Here is a 26329-nt window from a genome sequence, read left to right as displayed (position 1 = left end):
TGCGATGGGCGGCTCCCGTTAATGGGTACAAACACTGAAAGTCCAATGTCTATGTAATAGAAACAACAAAGAAATAAAAGCTCAATGAATAGAAAATGTCCAATGGTCCTTGTTGGTGCGATCCAGTGTGGATTGGATCGTGTCTATACATGTTTTAGTCTCGGACCGAGTGATTGTGATGTAAGCATAATGTTCTTGATTGTGCATTTGACAAAGTCATGCCAAGGTTACTACTGTGAAATGACATATGCATAGTATACATGTGGAGCGATTAAAAGAAAAAACATGAGCACAAGTCAAGTTATTATGCAAGATTACTTCTTCAGATAATTAGGCTGCAGCACACAAACTCTTCAATCTTTTTACAACTCTGTTCTGCAGTTTAGTGTTTTAAATCTATTTTCTCAATAGTAGAAATTGTTTGTGCTTCTTGGCAAGACATTTTCTAGAAAGGATCCCATAAGGCCATGTTACTCTTGAGTTTAAAACCAATTTGAATTGTAATTTTCATCAGCATTCAGTTTCTTTTCTTCATACATAACCCTAAAAAAAGGGCAGTTGTTTTTCTTTAGGAATTTTTACATAAATATTCCTTACAAAACAAAGAAATGGGAAAAAGAAAAACACTAGTTTTATGTTTGTTTAGAAAAATAAGCATATCTACGATTTTCCTTTCCCAACTCAACCAGGTGAGAGTTAGTGAGGAAGAATGCATACGTCTACTTGTAACACAAGCATGCAAAGAATGAATTCAAACCATTACATATACAATTTCTACATATTGGCATCCAAAAAACAAATCAGAATTCAGCTGGAGACAAAGACCAAATTAAACAAAAACCAAAACAAAACACTTAATGAAGTTTACAAACTTGTTTGTGTTTTTAACACACATTTTCTGTTTGATTTAATCTTTTCAGCTTAAATATACAAAAAAAAGTGCACTCGCCTACACAAATAAAATTGTTAAAAAAAACAGTTTCTGAAGTGAAACTCCTGATTACACACATGCAGCACAGATTGGAGGTCAGCTGGAAGAGCACAGGAATGTTCATGGACATACTGTGCTTTTGTGCTCGATGTAAACCCAATGTGTCTGCAAATACACATCCCTTTTGAGTATGTGTAGATCAGTGTGTAAGCATTTACTGCAATGAGTCGCTGTTGTCCAGGCCCAGCCCGGTCATATCAGCATCGTCATCATCTTCCCCACTATCACCCGACTCGTCTTCACTGTGGCCTGCTAACATAACCTGCTGCACTGCGAGTGTGGCTCCATCTGATGTAAGGCTCTGCAGACCCTCCATGTTCATAGTCACCATTGTACCTGAAAAGAAGCATGTAAAAGATTGGCCTTAACTACATCGTGAACAACCGCTTCGGCTCGCAACAAACCCCCTCATCTAACTTGCTGAAAACAAGTAGATGAGCTTTTGTTAAACAACATGGAAGATAGAGAAAATAATGTTGACAAAGGATGAATTTGGGAATGCTCTTAAGATATGCTTACAAGCATATCTGTCAAATGGGATGCAGCAGCTTAAAGAATCTCTTATCTTTATACGGGTCGTCATCAAATTAATCAAATCAAGAGTGTTGTGTGGTACCATTTTGATCTAATGCTTGTCTTAATTTCTGTTTTGTGTCATCCTGTTCCTCTCAGTTATCACTAAACTTAACTGAATTTAAATCCATTTCAAATTGACTCTTAGCTTACCATTCTTACTCTACTTATTGTTTTAAATAATTACAAAAATAATCCTAGTTCACAAGCATCCCTATTGACAAGCTCACTTAAAATGTTACATTAAGATATATGTTCTCATATGAACTGTATCTGAAGATATTTTCAATTTAAACAAAGTCCAGGGGCACAAGGGGGAGTATTGGCCTAGTGGTTATAGCAGTGCGCTTGTGCTCTGAGAAGGTTGCAAGTACCATGTTCAATACCCACATCCAGCACTCTGGGTTCCCGAGCAAAACCCTTAACCCCACACTGCTCCCCGGGCACCACACAATGGCAGCCCCAAAGGGGAATGCATTAAATGCAGATAGCTAATTTCCCTATTGTGGGAGAATAAAGGGATATACATTTAAAATGCCACACTACGTTGAAAAAGTCAGCTACAACAACCTCACAACATCCAGAAACTTGAGGTCTTTGCCTCTTAAACACAAAATTTATTTTTGAAACCTTCAAAGCCATTATCTTCAGCTTACACATTTTGCAGTAGAAAAAGAAAATCACTACTTTCTCACAATTTGATCCTTTTTTTAGCTGTTCTATTCTCATAATACATACCAATTTCATTTTTGCCTCGATATTTCAATCTCTACAGTTGGAATAAAAAGCAAAAAAAAAAAAAAAAGTATTTTACCTGTAGCTGAGTTAAAGCTACCTTTTTTTAAGAACTTCAAATACACTGCCTGGCCAAAAAAAAAGGTAATTCACTCTAATACTTTGTTGGACCGCCTTTAGCTTTGATTAAGGCACGCATTCGCTGTGGTATTGTTTCGATAAGCTTCTGCAATGTCAAAAGATTTATTTCCATCCAGTGTAATTTTTCACCAAGATCTTGCATTGATGATGGTAGAGTCTGACCGCTACGCAAAGCCCTCTCTAGCACATCCCAAAGATTCTCAATGGGGTTGAGGTCTGGGGTCTGTGGTGGCCAATCCATGTGTGAAAAGGACGTGTCATGCTCCCTGAACCAGTCTTTCACAATTTGAGCCTGATGAATCCTGGCATTGTCATCTTGGAATATGCCTGTGTCATTAGGGAAGAAAAAGTCCATTGATGGAATAACCTGGTCATTCAGTATATTCAGGTAGTCAGTTGACCGCATTCTCTGAGCACATACTGTTGCTGAACCTAGACCTGACCAACTGCAGCAACCCCAGATTATAACACCGCCCCCACAGGCTTGTACAGTAGGCACTAGGCATGGTGGGTACTTCACTTCACTTGCCTCTCTTCTTACCCTGATTCGCCCATCATTCTGGAACAGGGTAAATCTGGACTCATCAGACCATAGGACCTTCTTCCATTGCTCCACAGTCCAATCTTTATGCTCCCTAGCAAATTGAAGCCTTTTTTTTCGGTTAGCCTCACTGATTAGTGGTTTTCTTATGGCTACACAGCTGTTCAGTCCCAATCCCTTGAGTTCCCTTTACATTGTGCCCGTGGAAATGCTTACTTTCAGTATAGCCCTGAGTTCTACTGCTGTTTTTCTTCGATTTGATCTCACCACATGTTTAAGTGATCGCCGATCACAATCATTTAGGATTTTTTTCCAACCACATTTCTTCCTTGAAGATAATGGGTCCCCACTATCTTTCCAGTTTTTAATAATGCGTTGGACAGTTCTTAACCCAATTTTAGTAGTTTCTACAATCTCTTTAGATGTTTTCTCTGCTTGATGCATGCCAATGATTTGACCCTTCTCCAACAGACTAACATCTTGTCCACGACCACGGGATGTGTCTTTGGACATGGTTGTTTAGGAAATGAGAAGCAAGTCATTGCACCAGTTGGGGTTAAATAACTTATTGCCAGCTGAAAGATAATTGCCCATGCAGTAATTATCCAATAGGAGGCTTGTACCTATTTGCTTAGTTGAATCCAGGTGGCGACTTTTTTTTTGGCCAGGCATGTATATAATTGACAGGACCTTTCCCTAGAACCCGGATTTAAGCAGGAGGCTGCTGCTCTTACCATCAGGCATGGTAACTTGCTGATGAGTCCCCCCTCCAGCAGCAATGGAGTCAGGCCAGAAGCGCTGCAGCGGCCGGTTTTGGGGCGTTTTCTTCTTGGTTTTGGGGGTCTCAGAAGAACTAGCATCCAACATTGGCTGCAAGATCCGTCTCCGTGCATTTATGAACCTACAAACAGCCAAAGTTTTGGGGGGGTTGTATGATTAGATTTTGCACATATGAAGCAGACATAGCAAAAGTTCAAGACACACCACTTACTTTGTGAGCTACATAGTTGAAGCATATGTTATATGTTATATATGTTATATAAGTACAGGCCATTTACCATTTATGTTCCTCAGGCTAATATACAGTGATTGACACTATCAATGCTACGAGTGGGGCTCCCCTCTTGAAATACCGATTGTGTAACTTGGGAGTTGACGTACTGTCATTAGACAGGTCATGTGACCTGGAAGAAAGTATTGCTTTATGGCCAGCGGCTCTCATACAGCCAAGGAGCTCAGGCTTTTGCTCTAGTATTTTTCTGCTTGCTCAACTACTAGTCATGGCTGAGGCAAGGAAAAAGTTTAAACTTTCTGAGGAGGGTAAAAAGAGAAAGCATGAAGGGGATCGTGTGTGAGGAAAAACAGAGTCCATCTTGGAAAGGAGTTTGTTCGTTGGCGCAGGCTGTAAGAAGAAGCCGGATGTAAAACAGATTCTCTTTTCTGAACTTTATTATTAGATTGATAAGTTAACACTTTGCTCCTAGTATACAGTCAAATAGCTTTGAATTTTTATAGCTTTAGATTTTTTAATGCTTAGCAGAAGCAAAATACTATCAGAGAAAGCTAGCAGGCTACAAGCACAAGCTAACAACCGCACAGCCTAAATGTGTAAATCTCAGTCATTCCGTGCAAACCACCGATTCCCACTTTTCATAAAACAAAACCAGTAGAATATGGTAGTGATAATCTTTTATGCCCATGATACTGCTTTCATGGGCAAAGCAGCTGTTTTTACATGTGTAAAGCTAGCAAGCATGCCCAAAGTCAGTCCTCGAGAGCTGCTGTCCCGCAAGTTTTAGATTTATCCCTCCTTCAGCACAGCTGATTCTGATAATTGCAGTTCAGCAAAAGCCTGTTTGTCAGCAATCAGAGTCAGCTGTGTGAGAGCAGAGAAGACACGGGAGGCTGGCCGGCTGACTGTTTGTTTACTGCGACACTAGCACCCGTAATTGCCAAAAGTTACTCGGATTGCCTTTAAGTAACCCTTAAGATTACCGTATACTCACGACTATAAGGCGCACATAAACGTCTTTTTTTTCCCTCAAAATGTGCGGTGCGCCCTTTGGTGCGGTGCGCCCTATGTGTGTTGCAACTGCAACTTTTGAGACCACCTCATTGAGGAGATGATGAAAGAGTGGCTGAGGGAGGTGAATGTAAGGAGACCAGGTGGTTTTTTTTCCACTCATCACCACACCATCGCTGTTAATCTGACTCCATGCGTGCCCATCTCACAGATGATGTGAAAAACATGGTGAAACAAATTAATGCTGTGCTCGCTGTGAACCGGACGCAGCAGGTGCAGCAGAAGCAGCGAGTTTACATGCAAAGTCAACGGTTGACGAGCGTATAGACGCAGCAAAATGTCCCGCAGCACGTTTTGAGCAGCAGGCGCAGCGCGTCGGGAGTGCGCTGCCAACTCGCTGCTGCTGCTAGAGATGGAAAAATTTAAGTTTTGCTGCTGGAAAGCGCCGCATCAACGAATCAGAGAAGCTGATCTGGAAGCTGGCTGTGAGACGACACATCGCTCTGATGACATATGATATTAAAGCAAATGAAAGGGCTGGATGGATGAGGAGATGATGAAAGCGTGGCTGAGGCAGGTGTATGTGAGGAGACCAGGTGGTTTTTTCCACGCATCACCATCGCTTTTAATATGTGACTCCATGCATGCCCATCTCACAGCTGATGTGAAAAACATGGTGAAAAAAAAGAAACGCTGTGCTCGCCGTTATCTCGTGGGTCTGACAAAGGAACTTTCACCGCTTGACATCGGTGTGAACCGGCCGTTCAAAGTAAGCCTGCGAGCGGCGTGGGAGAGATGGATGACCGACGGTGACCACAGTTTCACGATAAGTGGAAGGCAGCGCCGGGCAAGTTACGCCACCATTTGCGGATGGATTGTTGATGCTTGGGCTAACCTGTCTGCTGGCTCTGTTGTTCAAGCTTTCGCAAAAGCAGGCATTATTTCTGAGGAGCCGCCCGGCACGGAAAGTGACTCTGACAGCGAAGAAGGGGAAATTGGCATGTCTGATTTAGCGCAGCTGTTCAATTCAGAAACAGAGGATGATGACTTTGATGGGTTTGAATAATACTTTGTAATTAATACATTAATAAAGCACAAACATACTCAGTTTTGCTCCCGCTCTATTTTTCTACCTGAAAACTTAATTCAACAGCAGCCTCTGGGCCGGGTCTCCTCCGGGTTCACCGCGGTGGCTGGCAGGTGTTTTTCATCTAAATAATCTAAATCTTGCAGCTATATTTGCTGTGATCAGTGGGAATAAAGTAGTAATATGTTTTTAAGTGAGAAAGTCCACCTGAAAACTTAATAATTGCAGTCAGTTCATCCAGATTATCTATTTCTGTCGGAGGCGCTCAGACCCTGACATACCAGCGGTGCACCGACAGTAGAAATCCCTTCATCAGCAGCCTCTAGGCTGGACAGCCGCCGGGTTCACCGCGGTGGCTGGCAGGTGTTTTTCATCTAAATAATTTAAACTGCAGGCACCAGGACACCGGTAATAAAAGCGAACATATTCCGTCGGCAGGTTTCAGGATTAAGTTAATTTAGGAGTGACCACAGCGCTGTGTCATCTGCGATGTGTCTGTCTCACGGCCAGCTCCCAGGTTTGATTAATACTTTGTAATAAATACATGAATAAAGCACAATCATACTCAGTTTTGGGCCCACTGTATTTTTAAATACGCAGAAGAGGTATTTAAAGGTAGTAGAGGACATGTACCTGTATATAAAAAATGCGCCCTATAGTCCGGTGCGCCTTATGTGTGTGTTAAATACAGAAATGGCACACATAACTGAGACTGCGCCTTTTAGTACGGTGCACCTTATGGTTGTGAAAATACGGTACTGTGCATATTCCAAATAAATTTATAAATATCAATAATTTTTTTAATTGAGGCAATTAAAATGTGTACTGTGGAAAAAAAAAAATTCTTCCATGTAGCCAAAAGGCTAATTAGAACAGGAATTATCATAACTTATATAGAGCATAGTGATTTAGCCATTACATGACGGAGACTAAACAGCCACAGTAGAAATTTTTGAAAGCGATTGTTCATCTTTTAAAAGAGATGCCAGTAGCCTGCCATTTTTTAAAACAAAATAAAAATGTATACATTTCTCTCTTTCAAACCTTGCTTTGCTATTGATTTAAAATATGTCACTTTTGGTTTTGTATGCTGTGTTTATGCTGTACATGATATGAATTTTGAGGGAATTCAGATTGATTTAGTTTGTTTCAGAAAAACAATTCAAGAAAAACTTACCAGTTGTTGACTTGGAGGAGAGTCAGATTTGTTTGACTGGCAATGTGTTTCTTTTCATCTTCTGTTGGATAGGGATGCTATATAAGGAAAAATAGAAAATCCATAAATACAAGGTATGACGCATTTATGTACAAAGATTATTTATCTACTCACCCCAATATGTTGAAACAGCCAAGAACGCATGACATTGGTGGCATGTTTGGGAAGAACGCCCCGTTTATTCTTTGTCGAGTTGTCCTCGTGATTAAAGAGGTTCAAATCCTGGTGAAACTGCAGCTGAAGCTAAGCACACAAGCACTTAAGAATTTCAACACATTCTCTATTTTCAAGAAAACAAAAAGAGTACTGAGAGAAACCAAAATACAATAAATATATTAACTGATTATTAACAGAAATATTTGTTATTGCAACTCTGTACTCTCTCCCAATGAAATTGTCCACTGAATTTGACAATTTCTTTAAGAAGCAGTTGGAGTTGGAGTCCGGTGACTATTATGGGTATAAAAGAGTCTTGCTTAGGGACACAGAATAGTACACTGTGTGCAGAATTATTAGGCAAGCTTTATTTTTGAAGATTATTTTTATTATTGGGCCACAATTGTGTTTTCAATCAACCCAAAAGACTCCTTAATATCAAAGTTTCATATTTTTGTTTTTGTTGTAGTCTCTTGTTATTCACACACAATAAATAGTGTTTTGTTTTTTTTTTTAGATTTGGTCATTGTATGAGGATGTCTGTGTGTGTAGGTAAATATTACTGTGCAGAATTTTTAGGCAACGTAATAAAAAACAAATATATATACCCATCTCACTTATTTATTTTCACCAGGTAAACCAATATAACAACTCAAAATTCAGAAATAAACATTTGTGACATTCAAAAAAAAAAAAAAAAAAAAAATCGGTGACCAATATATCCACCTTCACAATGAAGCTCAAAAGCCTTCCATCCATAGATTCTGTCAGTGTCTTGATCTGTTTGCGATCCACATTTCGTGCAGCAGCCACTACAGCCTCCAAGACACTGTTTAGGGAGGTGGACTATTTTCTCTCCCTGAAGATCCCGTAGATGGAGAATGCGGTTCAGATCAGGTGAACAAGGGGGCCATGGATTTTTTCTCCTTTTAGACTTTTTCTGGCCAACCATGCTGCGGTGTATTTTTATGTGTGTGGTGGAGCATTGTCCTGCAAGAATATCATGTTTTTTCTTGAATGATGGAAACTTCTTCTTGTACCACTGTTTGAAGGTGTCTTCCAGAAACTAGAAGTAGGTCTGGGAGTTGATCTTGACTCCATCAACCCAAAAAGGTCCTACAAGCTCATCATTGATGATACCAGCCCATACCACTACCCCACCTCCACCTTGCTGGTGTCTGAGTCGATAAGGAATTTGCTGCCCTATACTGATCCAGCCTTGTGCCCATCCATGCATCTGGCCCATCAAGATTCACTCTCATTTCATCAGACGAAAACACCTTGGAGAAATCCGTCTTCAGATATTTCTTGGCTCAATCTTGACGTTTTATCTTGTGTGTCTTGTTCAAAGGTGGCCTTTTTCGGATTTCCTTAACTTGGCCAGGTCCTTGAGTATTGAGCACCTTGTGCTTCTTGGCGCTCCAGACATGTTGCAGCTCTGAAATATGGCACAACTGGTGGCTAATTGCTTCCTGGCAGCTTCACGCTTGATCCTTCTCAATTCATGGGGAGTTATTTTGAGTCTTCTTTTTTCAACACGCTTCTTGCGATCCTGTTGGCTATTTGCCATGAACCGCTTGATTGTGCGATGATCCTGCTTCAAAAGCTTGCCGATTTCCAAACTGCTGCACCCCTCTGAAAGACATCTGACAATTTTTGACTTTTCAGAGTCTGTCAAATCTCTTTTCTGACCTATTTTGCCAAAGGAAAGGAAGTTGCCTAATAAATAATCACACCTTATATAGGGTGTTGATGTCATTACGCCATACCCCTTCTCATTACAGAGATGCACACCACCTGATTTACTTAATTAGTAGCTGGCTTTCAAGCCTATACAGCTTGGAGTATGACAACATGTATGAAACGGATGATGTGGTCGAAATACTCATTTGCCTAATAATTCTGCACACAGTGTAATCTGTGGGGATTCGAACCAGGGAACTTGCAACCTTCCAATGATGCAAGTGCGCTACTTTAAATCCAAGGCCTTCATTACTTCTTAGGTAATTAAAAACAAATAAAAAAATAAAATAAAGATTTTCCACATAACAATTTTATCTATGGGAGATAAATGTTATATTTAGACCTAAAAAAAAAAAAAAAAAAAAAAAAAAAAAAAAAAAAAAAATCTGCCACCCTTGGTAACAGAAACTGCCATTTAAAGTTTGCCAGGGATTCAATCTATTGTAGACAACTTTTTGTCTACTCCATTGCTTTAATAAAAAAAATTAAGGAAGATTATCCTGTTTGAAGAGAATATAAACTGATCGAAAATTTATGTATAAGTTCTCATCTAGCATAAGTTTGCAAGTGTGCTTACGTAGCTCTGACTTGCAGAAAGAAATCCATGTAGGATCTCAAGAAATTTAGGAAAAATATTATGTAAACTTCTTAATCATAAGGCTAACCAGCCAGATTCATCCTGTTTGGAAACAGTTTTATATAGCAGGTGGGACACACTTGGGCATACATAATCAATAAATCATTTTAATAAACAATGTACTTTACCCATTATAGCAGCTCAGGGTAACCAAAAAACAGACAAATTATTACAGCAATCCTTTTAGATTCAAAAAACAAATATGAAACAAGGTTCCTTATGATTTACAACGAAGCTTATCGCCTTTCCCTCTTTATGAAATAATCTTGAAATAAAAACCATGCTAAACTTTACAAGGCGGTATCTGAAAATCAACTTTTACTGGCCTCATCCAGTTATAAATCATTCCACAGTCTCTGTTGTAGTAGCATTGTTTTAATATTTGTATATAATGAAATCCTGTTCTGTTTAAAGAGCATGGTCAATCAGTTTGACATTATAGCCTGATGCTGCTTTGTGTTTTAATAACAGCTAGCATGGTTCAGTGGCAGTGACTGCAGCTCTGGTTATTTTACATTTAAAAGCATCTCTTGAATAATATCTCAAGGACTCTTCATAATCTGACCCAGTTAGTGTGGGACATAGTTTTATTTTGTAGGACACCGGGACAATGGTGAAAAATGCAGATCGGGACATTTCATTACAGTATATATTGTAGGATCCTTTCCATATAGTGAGAAAAATAAGTATTTGAACACCCTGCTATTTTGCAAGTTTTCCCACTTTGAAATCATGGAAGGGTGTGAAATTGTCATTGTAGGTGCATGTCCAGTGTGAGAGACATAACAAAAAATGTTTCCTAAAAAAAAATTCATAAAAATGTAAGGAATAGAAAGTACAGATACTTGTGTGAAAATTTTATTGTAAGTAGAAGTCAGAAGAAGAAACAAAAAAAGTAATGGAGTAAAGTAGAGATAGCTAAAAAGTGTGCTTCGTAACTTGACACCTCTGGATACGGCTGATAAAAAAGTATTTGAACACCTATCAGCTAAAATTCTGACCCTCAGAGACCTGTTAGTCTGCCTTCAAAATTTCCACCCTCGGACTGGGGCTCCATTCAAGATCTCACCTCGTGGGGTGTCAATGATCCTAAGAAAGGTGAGAAATCAGTCCACAACTACACCAGAGGAGCTGGTCAATGACCTGAAAGCTGGGACTACAGTTTCCAAGGTTACTGCTGGTAATACACTAAGATGTCATGGTTTGAAATCATGCATGGCACAGAAGGTTCCCCTTCTTAAACCAGCAGATGTCAAGGCCCGTCTGAAGTTTGCCAATGACCATTTGAATGATCCAAAGAAGTCATGGGAGAAAGTCATGTGGTCAAATGAGACCAAAATAGAACTTTTTGGTCATAATTCCACAAACCATGTTTGATGGAATAAGAATGAAGAGTACCATCCCAATAACCCCATCCCTACTGTAAAGCGTGGGGGTGGTAGCATCATGCTTTGGGGGTGTTTTTCTGCACATGGGACAGGGCGACAGCACCGTATTAAGGAGAGGATGACCACGGAAATGTACTGCGGGATTTTGGGAAACAACTTCTTTCCCTCAGTTAAAGCATTGAAGGCTTGGTCTTCCAACATGACAATGACCCGAAGCACACAGCCAGAATAACCAAGTTGTGGTTCCCGAAGAAGCATATCAAGGTTCGGCCATGGCCTAGCTTTTCTCCAGACCTAAACCCAATAGAGTATCATTGGAGGGAGCTCGAACTCTGTGTTTCTCAGTGACAGCTAAGAAACCTGACTGATCTAGAGAAGAAATTTTGGAGCAGTGGGCCAAAATCCCACCTGCAGTGTGTGCGAACCTTGTGAAAAACTAAAGCAAATGTTTGACCACTGTAATTGCAAACAAAGACTACTTTACCAAATATTAATATTGATTTTCTCAGGTCTTCAAATGCTTGTTTACAGCTTTATCATACAAATAAGTTCTTTAAAAACACTGTGATTTCTGGATTTTTTTTTTTATGTCTGTGTCTTAACGTCCGCCCTAAACCACTAAATCCCTAAATCCTTATATAGAGCAGGGACTATATAGTGGACTTTATAGTGAACTCAGTTAACTGACCATTCGGACAGATGATCACTACTTTTCGCTCCCCGTTGGTTATGTAACTCTGCCTCCCGGCGCGGTGCCTGCACCTTCTTTGTTATTTGTTGCCGCTGTCGTAGCGACAGCGGGCAGCTGTGACAACAAATCCCATGATGCTTTGCGAGGAGAGCTCTCCCCGCAAAGCATACTGGGATATATCTGCAAGTCTAGTGACCATTGGTGACCACTACTTTTCAAGGTGCATTGTGGGAAATCTTGAGTCAACTACTTTTTCATCCACTAAACATTCAGAAACTCATCTAAAATGGCATAACTCATCTAAAATGGCATAACCACTATATAGTCCCCTATATAGCGGTTGAGGTGGACTCTCGGACACAGCCTCTCTCTCACAGTGGACAGGACAATTTCAGACCCCTCCATGATTTCTAAGTGGGGGAACTTGCAAAATAGCAGGATGTTCAAATACTTTTCTTTTTCCTCACTGTACATAACCAAGAAATAAAAGAAAAATGTAAATAAAATAAATCGTGGATTTTAGTCCCAAACCTACTGATCTTTACAACATTTCTCTCCATCTGTTTTTTTCTCTCAGTACCATTTCTTATCTTTCTACTTTCAAATATACTACAAAGTAGCGGCCACAAAAACCTAAACCAATCTTTAAATAAGTAGTCCCAAAGTACTGAACAAAGCTGGACCTTTTTGAAAACTGATACCTATATCACATCAAATATCTTCCTTCCTTCCTTCCTTCCTTCCTTCCTTCCTTCCTTCCTTCCTTCCTTCCTTCCTTCCTTCCTTCCTTCCTTCCTTCCTTCCTTCCTTCCTTCCTTCCTTCCTTCCTTCCTTCCTTCCTTCCTTCCTTCCTTCCTTCCTTCCTTCCATCCATCCATCCATCCACCCATCCTTGACGCTTACCCCAAGTACTTGTATATTGTGTCCAGAAATCAAGGTTATTTAACATTGCCAGTCTAGTCTGTTTTGATATAAATTTTGAAGCCAAGCCGCAATGTAGTCATGTCCAAAATGAAGTTTGAATTTAGAGCTGGTTCATAGTAATACAACAAAGATGCTGTACCTGATTGTTTTGGACACGTATTGTCCCAGGGGAAAGGGCCTGGGTAACCACCTGTCCCTGAGGGGTGACGACTGTTACTGGTTGGTAAACTGTATTTCCTGAAAGAAACACAGACCCATATGCACTCAAAGTAACATGTTTATTACAGAAATCGCTGTGCTTCATATGGTTGTTTAAACTGACTATAAAAAAATTTGTCTGTAACTTTTTTAGATTAATCTAAAGCCTTCATTAACAATATTAAACCATAAAAACTCAAACATTACATTATATAAACAAACCTTAGAAGTAGCCTTTTTTTAATTATCTTAGTGAGCAACAATATATAAGGATCTAACATGTTTATGTTGCTTATGTATCAATGACTGGTCTGGACCATTGGCTTCCCTCTTTTCTACTCAAAGTTTTCTTTGAGTAGAAAAGAAAACTACTCAAAGTTCTCTACTCAGTTTTCTTTTTTAATTGCTAAAAATAATGTAGGCTTAATAATCATTATAAATCATTATAAAATAGTTTATTAGGTTAAGAGATTATAACTAAACACAGATACTAAAAATCAAAATACGTAATATTTTTATCTAAAAACAAAAATAACTACACAACAACAAAAGTTTGGGGTCACATTGAAATGTCCTTATTTTTGAAGGAAAATCACTGTACTTTTTAAAGAAGATAACTTTAAACTAGTCTTAACTGTAAAGAAATACACTATATATTGCTAATGCTAATGTGTTCTTGTGCAAGAACAAGAATAGACTGTCGAGTTTCAGATGAAAGTTCTCTTCTTCTGGCCATTTTAGCGTTTAATTTACCCCACAAATGTGATGCTCCAGAAACTCAATCTGCTCAAAGGGAGGTCAGTTTTGTAGCTTCTGTAACAAGCTAAACTGTTTTCAGATGTGTGAACATGATTGCACAAGGGTTTTCTAATCATCAATTAGCCTTCTGAGCCAATGAGCAAACACAATGTACCTTTAGAACACTGGAGTGGTAGTTGCTGGAAATGGGCCTCTATACACCTATGTAGATATTGCACCAAAAAACAGAAATTTGCAGCTAGAATAGTCATTTACCACATTAGCAATGTATAGAGTGCATTTCTTTATAGTTAAGACTAGTTGAAAGTTATCTCCATTGAAAAGTAAAGTGCTTTTCCTTCGAAAATAAGGACATTTCAATGTGAACCTCAACTTTTGAACGGTAGTGTATGTATAGTTCTCTCTATCTTGTTGATTTGAAATTATAGATCTCATACATTTTGTGTCTTAAAATAAATTCTAATATTGAAAAAATTAAATCATGTTTATATTATTAAAATATATTATCAAAACACTTTGATAATTAATAAGCTTCCTTATTGAGTTTACCATAAGGACTTAATATCTCTTTAACTTTTTAAAGCCTGTATTGTTTTATGGGGAATCGTCCCTTGCTTCTTATTAGAACTGCAAATAAGGACTATTTTGCTTATTAATTTTCAATTCAATTCAAATAAACATTGTTAATCCCAAAGGGAAATTAAATTTTGCAGTAACTCAGTTATTTTTTGATTACTATTTCAATAAATCTATTAATAATCAGATAACAAAAGGTGCGAAAGCGAAAACCACTTCGGGAGTTCTAGATAAAGCATATTTACAGATTAAAAACATTTTTCAATATGAATCCAAGAAAGTATAACGATACTTATATACCACAATCTGTTTCTTCTGTTGTATCTCTCCAAGTCCATCCAAGTTAGCTGTTGAAGGATGGTTGAATTGAATCTATAAAGCCCTTTGAGATGACGTGTTATGTGTTATATCTGTTATGAATTGGCACTAGGTAAATAAATTGAATTGTATTACTCATTTGGGGTTTTCTCATCTTATCTGCACATTTTGTTTATTTCCTTGTAGATCGGTTGTGAATTATTGTACTTCATTTGGCATACTCAGAACTAACTACAATAACCAAGAAAAAATTGTACCTGTGACTACTTGGGTGGGGTTGACAGCTGTAACAGTAACATTTCCTTGTTGCAAGGCTGAAGCTGGCACCACAATTTGACCCTGGGGACTGATGGTGCCCGAAATGGAACTTGGAGTCTGGAGATTAAAGCATTCACACATTGCATTATTTCCACTCTAATGACTCCTTTATTTGCAACTTCAAAAACATTCTTGGTCAAGATTTATGATTAAATTTGCAGCTACTTTTGTAGCCATATAAATTTGGAGTTTTGGTAACTACATACTTGAGTCTTGGTGGGGGAGAAGTTCTGTGCCTGGCCTTGTACAGGAGAGTAAGGGCTTCCAGGGTCTCCACTCAGAAGGGTCTCGCTATTCATCTTGGTCTTGAGGCAGGCTATATATCGGCTGCAGAAGTCCTTACACAGGTCGCTCACCTTCTCAAGCTCCAGCAAATGGATCCGTAGAACCTGAATGGCTTTCACCATCTTAACATAAAAAATGCAAAGAAAGTTCATAGAACAAACAGTGAATCATATTTATTTACTATGAATTTTGCAGAGGTAATCTCTTTGTTCAGTGGGCAAAGAAAAAAACAACTGTCAACTAAGAATGATTTTGAAAATACAAAACTGCCAATTATTTTTGATTTTTATGAAAATATTGCTTTGTTAATGTTTTGGCTCTGGTTGGAAAAGAAATGAAAGGTGCTAGATGTGCTCCAGCACTACCATCCATTTTTACTTCCGTAAACACAGCACGCTCGCTCCTTGTGACGTCACTGCATCATCAACTGCACATAAATGATGCTTAAGTTGCATGAATTCAGTTCACACAGGAGATCACATATAAGTCGCATATATTTGGAAATGTAAACAACCACGTAAAATATTTGACAAAAAAACCCCTCAAAAACTAAAATTGTACCATTAAGGCCTGCAGTGTGAACATAGCCTAAAAGTCAAGGACTTTGTGGGATTGTACAGTGGTGTATGATCAATCAGTTATACCAGACAGTTGTGAGTGGTTATTATCTCATGTAGAAAACAGCCTACCGTATTTTCACGACTATAAGGCACACTTAAACGTCTTTTTTTCCCCTCAAAATGTGCGGTGCGCCCTTTGGTGCGGTGCGCCTTATGTGTGTTGTAACTGCGACTTTTGAGACCACCTCATTGAGGAGATGATGAAAGAGTGGCTGAATGTAAGGAGACCCGGTGTTTTTTTTTCCACTCATCACCATCGCTGTTAATATGTGACTCCATGCGTGCCCATCTCACAGCTGATGTGAAAAACATGGGGAAAAAATTAACGCTGTGCTTGCTGTTCAACCACTCGACATCGGTGTGAACCGGACCCAGCAGGTGCAGCAGAAGCAGCGAGTTTACATGCAAGTATCTGACGCACCGCCAACGCGCTGCTGCTGCTCGAGATGGAAAAATTGAAGTTTTGCTGCTGGACGCGCCGCATCAACCAATCAGAGAAGCTGATCTGGGAGCTGACAGCGAGACAGACACAGCGCTCTGATGACATATGATATTAACACAAATGAAAAAGGCTGGATGAATGAGGAGATGATGAAAGGCAGGTGTATGTGAGGAGACCAGGTGCTTTTTTCCACGCATCACCATCGCTGCGTGCCCATCTCACAGCCGATGTGAAAAAAAAGGTGAATCAAATGAACGCTGTGCTCGCCGTTATCCCGGGGGGTCTGACAAAGGAACTTCAACCGCTCGACATCGGTGTGAAGCGGCCAATCAAAGTAAGGCTGCGAGCGGCGTGGGAGCGATGGATGACAGACGGAGACCACAGTTTCAGGATAAGTGGAAGGCAGCGCCGGGCAAGTTACGCCACCGTTTGCGGATGGATTGTAGATGGACTAACGTGTCTGCTGCCTCTGTTGTTCAAGCTTTCGCAAAAGCCAGCATTATTTCTGAGGAGCCGCGCTGCACGGAAAGTGACTGACAGCCTAGAAGGGGAAATTGGCATGTCTGATTTAGCGCAGCTGTTTAATTCAGAAACAGAGGATGATGACTTTGATGGGTTTGATTAATACTTTGTAATATATACATTAATAAAGCACAATCATACTCAGTTTTGCTCCCGCTCTATTTTTCTACCTGAAAGCTTAATTCAACAGCAGCCTCTGGGCGCGTCTCCTCCTCTTCAGCGTGGTGGCTGGCAGGTGTTTTTTCATCTAAATAATCTAAATCTTGCAGCTATATTTGCTGTGATCAGTGGGAATAAAGTAGTTTTAATATGTTTTTAAGTGAGAAAGGCCACCTGAAAACTTAATTGCAGTCAGTTCATCCAGATTATCTATTTCTGTCGGAGCCGCTCAGACCCCCACATACCAGCGGTGCACCGACAGCAGAAATCCATTCAACAGCAGCCTCACCGCGGCGGCTGGCAGGTGTTTTTCATCGAAATAATTTAAACTGCAGGCACCAGGATACCGGCAATAAAAGCGAACATATTCCGTCGGCAGGTTTTAGGATTTTAAGTTAATTTAGGAGTAATCACAGCGCACTGTCATCTGCAATGTGTCTGTCTCATGGCCAGCTCGCAGGTTTGATTAATACTTTGTAATAAATACATGAATAAAGCACAGTCATACTCAGTTTTGCCCCCGCTGTATTTTTAAATACGCAGTAGAGCTATTTAAAGGTAGTAGAGGACATGTACCTGTATATAAAAAATGCGCCCTATAGTCCGGTGCGCCTTATGTGTGTGTTAAATACAGAAATGTGACACATAACTGAGAGTGCGCCTTTTAGTACGGTGCGCCTTATGGTCGTGAAAATATGGTATACCTGAAAAAAAAGAGCTGTGTAGGAGGCTTACCAATAGGTGGAGAATAGCTAAACTCTACTATAGGGGTAACGCAAGACATTTTTGTGTCAGAGGTCATATTTTAAGGAGCACAGTAAGAAGACAGAATGTTATTTTACTACATCAGCAAGGTCTCTCCCTGCAATAAATATTTCCAAGCAGACTAGGGTAGAGTATGGAAGAGTTGCAAGCTAAACGCTATACCTCTGACAAGGAAAAGGCTAAGCTACAGGTAGTGCATAGTACCACCAGTGGTACACATATCATGCATGACTGCATGACTGCAGTAGAACACAGAATGGGCACGCAGAAAAATGGGAGAAGGTGCTGAGGACTTAGTCAACATTTGAAATCTTTGGCTGTAGGAAAAAAGCTGAATGGGCTGAAGATATGATGATGTGTAGAGTTGGGCATCGGGGATAGACAATCAATATGAACTGGTTCTAAACTTTCAATTTTCCCAGAATCTTTGACATTCTTACTTTTGACTCCTAGTCAACCAATCAGAAAAAGAATCTGACTAATAATGGCGATGAAAAATCTACAGCCGCATGTGTCCAACAATTTATTTGTGCAGCAGCATTTAAAATTTTGACCAGAAGGCTACCTGTGACACTTAGAATTGGATGGTGCACAGCCGAAAAATAATTGCCCCTCCATGTTGTTCTTATTCGGAACACTTGCAAAATGTGATATTTTTCCCCCCTTTCAGATTCCGTCCAGCTGTCATATCCTGGAGCCAGTGAAGCTGACAATGTGTCCTTGATGGCAGCCTATTTGTGCTCAGCGCCTGACACGAAAGGGGGTGATGGTCGCAAGACTGCAGCTGCCAAAAGTGTTGTTTAATAATGTGCATTCTGCAGTAGAAAGTATTTCACTTTAAAGGTGCCGTAGTTGATCTTTTGTGATGCATTTTTTACCATTTGGCTTGAAGATCTCCCCACAGCCGCATAGCAAGCAATGAATAGACGGTTTGGACGTGAAACAAAAAAAATTGTCCCCTTTACAGTGTGAAATAAATGAGTAATGTCCACCAATCAGAAAACACGGTCCATGGTCCACTACTGGTTCTTGACACGTCAATCTGTTTGCCCCCGTGCACATACCCAGACATATGAACGAATCGACCCCCCAATACTCATGCAGGACACCATGGTTGGAAGCTAGCCACTATGCTAAGTTCACACCTAAAGCAGCAAGAGCATCAAAAATGAGCATGCTGCCTCATTTTTGATGCTTTTACAAGTTTAGTTCTGAAGCATCTCTGCTGCTCTAGCTGCGCTGTGGAAAAAGTGGGTTTGATGCGCGTTGGGCTGAGCTACCCTATCCTTTCTTTGTAACAACGGCAGCTATATTTGCTGTGATCAGTGGGTAAAAAGTTGTTTAAATCTATTTTGAAGAGATAAAATCCTCCTCAAAACCTCGTCAGTGCACTCAGTTCATCCAGATTACCATCTTGCCTTCAAATATGTCAGAGCCACTAGGGGCTCCGACATAAGGTGTTTTTAATGTACGTAATCCAAACTGCAGACACCAGGTTAATAAAAGATAACATGTTTTGCCAGCAGATTTCGGCATTTTAAGTTTGATCAAAGCCCTCTGAATCATCAGTGCTGTATCTGTCTCCCTGCCAGCTCCCAGATTAGCAACGCGCTGCTCCTGCTGCCCAGACCCCTGGCAGGACCTTTTGCTGCGCCGTAATGTGCGTCAACAATTGCTTTGCATGTAAACTAACTGATTTTGCTGCCTCTGCTGCTTTAGGTGTGAATGATAGGATGTTGTGAGCTCATGTGACAAGCACTCGGTCTCGGCTTGTTTTGTTCTTAATCTCGGAAACATCCAAACACCTCGAAAGACAGCATGCGCGTTCATGTATTTTGAAGGCGTGGTTTCAAGGGGTGGTCTGAAGGGAGAGGCATGGTTGTGTATTTTCAAAAATATAGCTTGCTGGAACCGTTTTCTAAGATCTCCTACGGCACCTAATTCGCCTGTGCTATTGTGTAAGACTTGTATGTTACACTTGTGGTCACTTGCCTGTTAGCAAACTGCACAGCTGTGCAGTGTTAATTTCGTCAACCATGACGATGACGAAGATATTTCGTCAACGCCCCTTTTTCCCGTGACTATGACGAGACGATAACAAAAAAATAGATTCCAGAAAATAAAAATATGACGAAAACAAAAAATTATTTTCGTCAACGAGACTACGACAGACGAAATTTACGATCCATTGACGAATGGACATTAAGAAATGTAATGTTATTGTTTATGATTAATTTGTAATTGTTAATATAAGTGTTTCCTGAGCGTCATAGAAGATTACGCATTGTTACGCCATTTGTCCCTACACGGCGCCTGTCCCACAGTGCCTCGTGCCGCTCAGTCGGTAGTAGCAGAGGGCTTATACTCATAGCTCAACTTCGCAAGGTTTAATGTTTACAGTGTGATATATGTTAAAAAGAGAATCAGTGTGTGAAGTTTTATTCTGCACAGTGTTATATAAATAAAATAGAGAAAAAGAGAAGCAGTGTGTGGTGAAGTTTTATTCTGTACAGTGTGATATATATGTTTAAAAAAGCAGTCTGTGGAGAAGTTCTATTATTTACAGTGTTGACTAAAACTGGACTAAGACTAAAATTGATTTTCGTCATTTAGATTAAGACTAAAACTAAATCGGGAAGGCAATAACTAAATATGACTAAGACTAAAATTGATTTTTTTCATTGTGACTAAGACTAAGACTAAAGCTGACGAAATTAACACTGCAGCTGTGGAGATGGATGTTTTAGAATGTTGTTCAGAATACATTTTTTTTTGTTATACTTGTATTGTTGAGCTTTGAAAAAATAATGTAGTTGGAGAAAAATCAGGGCACAAAATTCACGGAGTATATTACTAACTGTAGTTATGCACTTCACCAGTAGGTGGTGACATGTTCACATGAAGCTTCATGAACTGTGGGGATCGTTGAAGCAATTTGGCCAAACGGTTCAAAGCATGATGAGGCTTCATCTTACCATTACTAACCTTAACCTCCGTTGTTGTTTCATGCATCTGTAAGCCCTGATTAGACTATCGGTTGTTGTATTCACTTCCGAAAGGCAGACTCTGTGAAGTAAATTCACCAAAGGCTGCCTTCTTTGTCTGACTATCCGCAAACAACAAAATATAACAATTATAACCAAACTTCCTGAATATTACGGGTGCCGCCATGTTGATTTGCTTTTTTACCTCTAGAGAGCAGTAGTACCGTAGATCGACACTGGGAACCATGTTAGCGTGATTTGTAAACGGTCGTAAGGAACGAAGCTCGGCACGGTTAACTGATCCAAGCTTGGTTCAAGCTTGACACGAACTGGTTTTCAGAGGGTAGTTTAAATGGGGCTTTTGTGATCTAGCAACACTCCAAGCTCCCAGCAGTACTTTAAAAGGAGGAGGTTTACTTTAGTTATTTTATTTCCTACAATGGCCCAGTGTTCTAATGAACCAAAAGGAGACTATCCGCGACACAAAAACCTTTTTTGTCCCAAGTTTATTTTTGATTATTTACTCACACCATTGAGAAAATAGATCACATGTGCATTGCACTGTGCAACCTTCGAAACTCTGTGCAGTCTTAACTGATTGGATCCAAGTTAAAGGTTTGTTTAGGAATAATGACATGCTGAATGCTCAGAAATACAGGATGATATTGATTCCACAATGCCTTACCATCACGGAGGTATATAATTGCACCCAAATTATTTAGCAGAATGACCCAAACTCTTAACACTCAGCCATGGTCATTAAGAACGTTATACCTTCAAGAGGAACAATAGTCCACAAAGTAATAACAAGACCCCCACAGAGCGCCAATCTGAACACTATTAAGTTTTTTTTTGGTACACAGAAGGATTTAGGTAAGCCTATACATAAGCCTATATATAAGAAAATCTGTGGTTAGCTGTCAGAGATGTGGAGATGGAGTCTTTAAAAACTGCAAGTGCACCTTAATTAATCTAGAAATCCATGCTTTTTGAAGGATGAAAGATGGTCACATGAAATGCTGATTTGATTTAGATTTCTTATACCGTACATGTATAAAAAAAAATACAAATCTTACCTTACTGTAAACTCTCCATCATGTTATGTATTTTACTTACAATGCAACAAATATCTGGAGTTCACTATATAATATGACTTTCTGTCAAAACCATTTAATATTTAAGAAATATGAAACTGACCAAGTTATCAAGTTCAGGATCCTCGCTGAAGAAGGGTTTACCCTCTTTTTCTTGGCTGCGCACGAAGTTCTCAATGTCCACATCAAAGCTGGCAGAGGTGATGCATTCAGAGCTGAGTGTGGACTGCTCACATTTCTCAAAAAGCAGAGCCAACAAGGGGAACAGGGGGTGTCTGTGGACACAGGTACAATGACAAAGCACAGTCTTATTGTAGCTTAAGAGAAAAAAAGGAACAAAAAAATAAACATTTACAATAGTACAAATAATTACACTCTTTGATGTATTACAGGGACATTTACTCTGGGTACAACAGAAATAGGCAGCAATAAACGATGTGGATGACCCCTGAGAGGCGATACTTCCACTGAAAAAAGTCTCACTACCGATATATAGATGCCTTGTCTGCATCCATGGGTGTCTGTGGTTCAGTGGGTACTGGGTTGGACACTTCAACCAATGTCCCTTCAAACTTCACCTCAGAGTCACAGTCTAGTTTTACAACGCTTTGCATCTGTAATAATAAAGCAAAATGAAATGTTAAAGAGAGGAACCAGAGAAAGGAAGAGAAAAAACAACTGACATTTTATAAAAAACAGCCAGAGATCAATACTGAGCCTCAATCTCAATAAGAGATACTGAGAAAGTGTCATTTTCACACACCTAATTTCTTTGTGTGTTTTTCATACAACCTCACATTCTGAATATATGTATTTGGAATTTTAAGTTTAGTTGACCTCCCAGCAGGTCAACGACCTCGAGCCTAACAAGAAGTTTACAAATGAACGGTTCAGATATATTCAAATCACTTTAAAATAATATTCATCTGACAGAGGTGAAGCTACTTCATACAAATGAATAGACGTAAAAGGAAAAATCTATGGAGACCTTGAGCTGTAAAGTTAATGCAAAAGTTAACTTCTAATATAGTCTTTTCATAGCATCAAGTGTTTTTTGGTTATGTTATTTATTTTTTTACAATATGCTGAATTTAAAAAAAAAGAAGCATATCATGATATTTAAATAGATTATTCTCAAAAAGGTTTTAGAAACAAAATGAATAAACACAAAACTATGATGTTTCTCACACATGATTAACCGAAAGCAATTTTAAATATTTTGACAAATATGAATCTACTAATGATTCGTGTTTGAAGAATGGAAGATCGGATCTCTGCCAGGGAAAGAGAGGTGGAGGAGAGGCTTAGGGTACCCGGGAGGACATTGGTACTACAATGTGGAATTAAAACTGAAGTACTATATTTTTTTCCAGTTAAAAACCGATTATGCCAATAGCCTAATCCTGTAAAATGTCCTCAATAATAATAATAATAATAAAAATCAGGATTTTTATGATTCAAAACTTGGGATATGTTTTTGCCACATCGCCCACCCCTACATCACTATAAGCTTGTTTTAACCTTAGGATTTCTAATATAGGCCCAGACTGATGACAAACAGACTTTTCAAACCTGAAAGAGTTGAAGTTCACTGCTATAGATGACGTGGCAAAAAAACTGGTGGAGAAATACCGGAAGCTGGTCAATAACCAGAAGATTTTGATTGTTGTTAGCGCTGGTGTCTAAACTGGTGAACGAATTCTACTACTTGAGTTACTTCATACACTTATTAATAAAATTGGAGCAACTAACTTGCAAAATTAAACAAACTCCTTAGAAGGTTGCTGGATGGTTCAATGTTAATGGTCTGGTCAACTGCTTTTCCAATGGTAATGTTTAAATATGGTATTTAAAGTCGTAGGGAAGCAGCTGTTCCAACGGTTACAGTTCTGAATTCTTGGAAAAGTGTAAAGTTGTGCCTTACTTTCCAAGAGTGAAGAAAGTGAATGTGATTGGTAGTTTATCAAGAGGGTGGAATTGTTGTGGCATAACTTTTGCAAGCAATTTTGATTGTGGCCTGTGTCTTGGAAGCATTTTGCTAACCAGTTAGCAACTTAGTGCTAGTAGGTTCCCAATGGGAATTTACATTGGGACCAAGTAGCACTAAATTGGTGAATTAGAAACGACAGTCGAGGAACACTACGGACAGCGGAAACATGCAAGAGGAGGAGAGTTTTGTGTTGCAGGCCGTGGATGAGTCTCCTCCGTCATCCAATTTTTTTATTTAGAGGAGGAAAGCGGGGATGAAGAAGTTGTAGAAGAGGACGCCAGGGTGGCAGAAGCTTCATTTGGTGTAGAAGGCTTACAGCCGTACATGTTTGAGCCCTTGCCTCGCAAAGTTGCCAGTTCTGTTAGCTCTAAGCCTAACACTGGGACGGAACTCAATGATTTAGTAAATGATCCTTATATTTTATTTAAACCGCTGCGTATATTAGCTGCGACATATGAATGAGATGCTATGACTGAAATAAGTTGATTGACAGATGACCGTTGATATATGATTGGCCGAATTTAGGTGTACAAGCTGACATAACTAACTGGCCTGCATAAAATAACGGGGGGGTGAAGACTGATTTTCAGAAATGATTTTTTTTTTTTATTATACAAATTTTCAAACTTAGAGTACATGTTAATGCCAGAATGACTTGAAATTTCAATATGACTTCCCTATGACTTTGAACTCTTGTACCCACCTGCTGCTCCCCTTTTGGGTACTTGTCTATGGAAACCGTCTGAGCTGCCATCACGTTCACTGCCAGCACTGGGGCATTATAGAAACCAGGTATAGATGGCCAACCTACACAACACATGAGCTCAGTTAAACTGCTGACTTAATCAAAACAAAAATTGTGGAAATAAGTACAATATCCTGGTGAAGATTCTCAGTCATCCAGGTCATAGTCATACCAAAAAATAAAATAAGAAGGATATTACAATACTGTATTTTGTTTCTCAGTAGCCTGGGTATACCAGAGAAAATGAGACCCCAATCTTTATGAAGTAATATAGCGTTTTCAGATAGCAACAGTTTTTTAAACTGCGGATTAAAAAAACGACCAATTTCAACTAAAATAAAAAGCTTTATTAATTCTCCTGATCACCAGGGCAAGCTATAATACAATGAAATGTTAAGAAGGGACGTAAAGAACTGTTTATCTTCACTTTTCAGCTGGTACTACAAAGCTGTGTAGTTAGCCTATGCGCGCAGCTGTTAACACACCCACCATGAATTAGCCTTTAGCCAGTGTTAGCTATAGCCATGTTGTGCACACAGTGGATTGAAAAAAAAATAATATTTGCAACCGTTTGAACAGACTATAATTTATAGAGGCCCCCAACATGTAAAACCAAAGTTGCTAAGTTTCAATAAAACCGCTTTTCGGCTTGCCTTCAATGATAGCGCCGTTAGCCTTAGCTTGTATAACAAATCTGATGCAGCACAACATTCTGATCCGGCTAATTCTAAATATGGAGAGGCAGTTGCAGATGACTATGTATTGAATAGTTTTATCAAGAACCCAACTTCGAAAGTGCTTATCACCGAATTGAAGCACGTCACGTTATTAGGAAAGTAAAAGAATGCTAACGTTGCTAAGCAGCAATAAGTCCGCTGCGGATTGATTCGATGTAAGTAATAACAACCGTTTCACTTAGGCTTTAATTTAGAAAAAGAAGTGCTTGATAGCTGTCTATTGTTAACCAATACGGAAGACGTTGGTAGAACACAACGGTATCTTAGTTTAAGCTCAAATCCGTCCCGTCAGTCAATCTATCATGCGAGGACAGCTGCTTTCTCTCCGTCTTTTCTACCCTCCCCTCTGCGCTAACACTACCGGGCCTCATCTGGAACCCCGGCCCTTTGCTTAAGCTCAGTCCTACTCTGCCCCCAAAACGCCGACATATTACTTGACCCCCTCCCTCATATACATATATATATTTCCAACTGCTCTGTCGCTTCGGCATCCTTTCATATACCACTCTCCACTGTTTATGCCTCGGTTCACGCTCCATGCCCTGGAGCATTTTAGCGTGCGGCCTAGATTGTTTGATTGATAGGGAACGAAAAAAAAGAGGGATTTTGAGTGACAGCTTACCTGAGTGCCAATCTTCGTCACACTGACAAGCGGTTGCAGCAATCGGGACCCGCAGTTGTCGTGTTACGTCATCGCGCAAGGGTACGTTCTTGAACCAGGCTCATGTATATGTATAAAGTGGGCGGAGACATGACGTCCTGTCGCCATGAGTCCTGGTTGGCTTCATTTAAACAAGGGTAGTTCTGCTCGACGTTTTCCCTTCCCTTCTTATGTAAAACAGGGTTGGTTTATTTATAATCAGTTAATGAACACCATGTGGAAGTAGGTTAATTCTGGTTTCTGAATGGTAAACATTAGCACGGTCCGAAAAGCTGTACTAAACAAAGTCTCGTTTTGTATACACTGTGTA

At 39.5% G+C, this 26329-nt stretch overlaps 1 protein-coding gene across 2 annotated transcripts; it reads right to left on the bottom strand.

The window, feature by feature from the left end:
- Positions 1-18: 18 nt before the first annotated feature.
- On the bottom strand, positions 19-26109 carry pknox1.1 (pbx/knotted 1 homeobox 1.1). 2 transcript variants are annotated; one of them, XM_038294152.1, is made up of 11 exons: positions 25981-26109; positions 24580-24683; positions 22373-22500; positions 21990-22161; positions 15222-15422; positions 14955-15072; positions 12986-13083; positions 7422-7550; positions 7269-7345; positions 3716-3882; positions 19-1327 (listed from the first exon to the last, which is right to left on the bottom strand). In XM_038294152.1, the coding sequence occupies exons 2-11, from the start codon at positions 24628-24630 to the stop codon at positions 1146-1148; spliced, it is 1323 nt and encodes a 440-aa protein (XP_038150080.1). In that variant the 5' UTR covers positions 24631-24683; positions 25981-26109; the 3' UTR covers positions 19-1145. The 2 variants fall into 2 exon arrangements, with proteins under 2 accessions (XP_038150080.1, XP_038150079.1); XM_038294151.1 differs by lacking the exon at positions 25981-26109 and adding an exon at positions 25275-25781.
- Between the last annotated feature and the right edge of the window lie 220 nt (positions 26110-26329).

Source organism: Cyprinodon tularosa, unplaced genomic scaffold, assembly GCF_016077235.1.
Source record: "Cyprinodon tularosa strain WSP-4 unplaced genomic scaffold, ASM1607723v1 ctg335, whole genome shotgun sequence".
NCBI lineage: Eukaryota > Metazoa > Chordata > Actinopteri > Cyprinodontiformes > Cyprinodontidae > Cyprinodon > Cyprinodon tularosa.
The sequence above is the reverse complement of the archived record's forward strand: the minus strand, read 5'-3'. Positions and strand labels throughout refer to the sequence as shown.

Bases quoted from the DNA above. Each gene is read 5' to 3' on its own strand.
- pknox1.1 (XM_038294151.1), bottom strand. From the start codon at position 25,332: ATGTTGTGCTGCATCAGATTTGTTATACAAGCTAAGGCTAACGGCGCT. The intron at 22,501-24,579 runs GTGGGTACAAGA...TTATTATTACAG, and splicing joins ACCCAAAAGGGGAGCAGCAG to ATGCAAAGCGTTGTAAAACT. The intron at 22,162-22,372 runs GTAGTGAGACTT...CTGTGTCCACAG, and splicing joins GACAAGGCATCTATATATCG to ACACCCCCTGTTCCCCTTGT.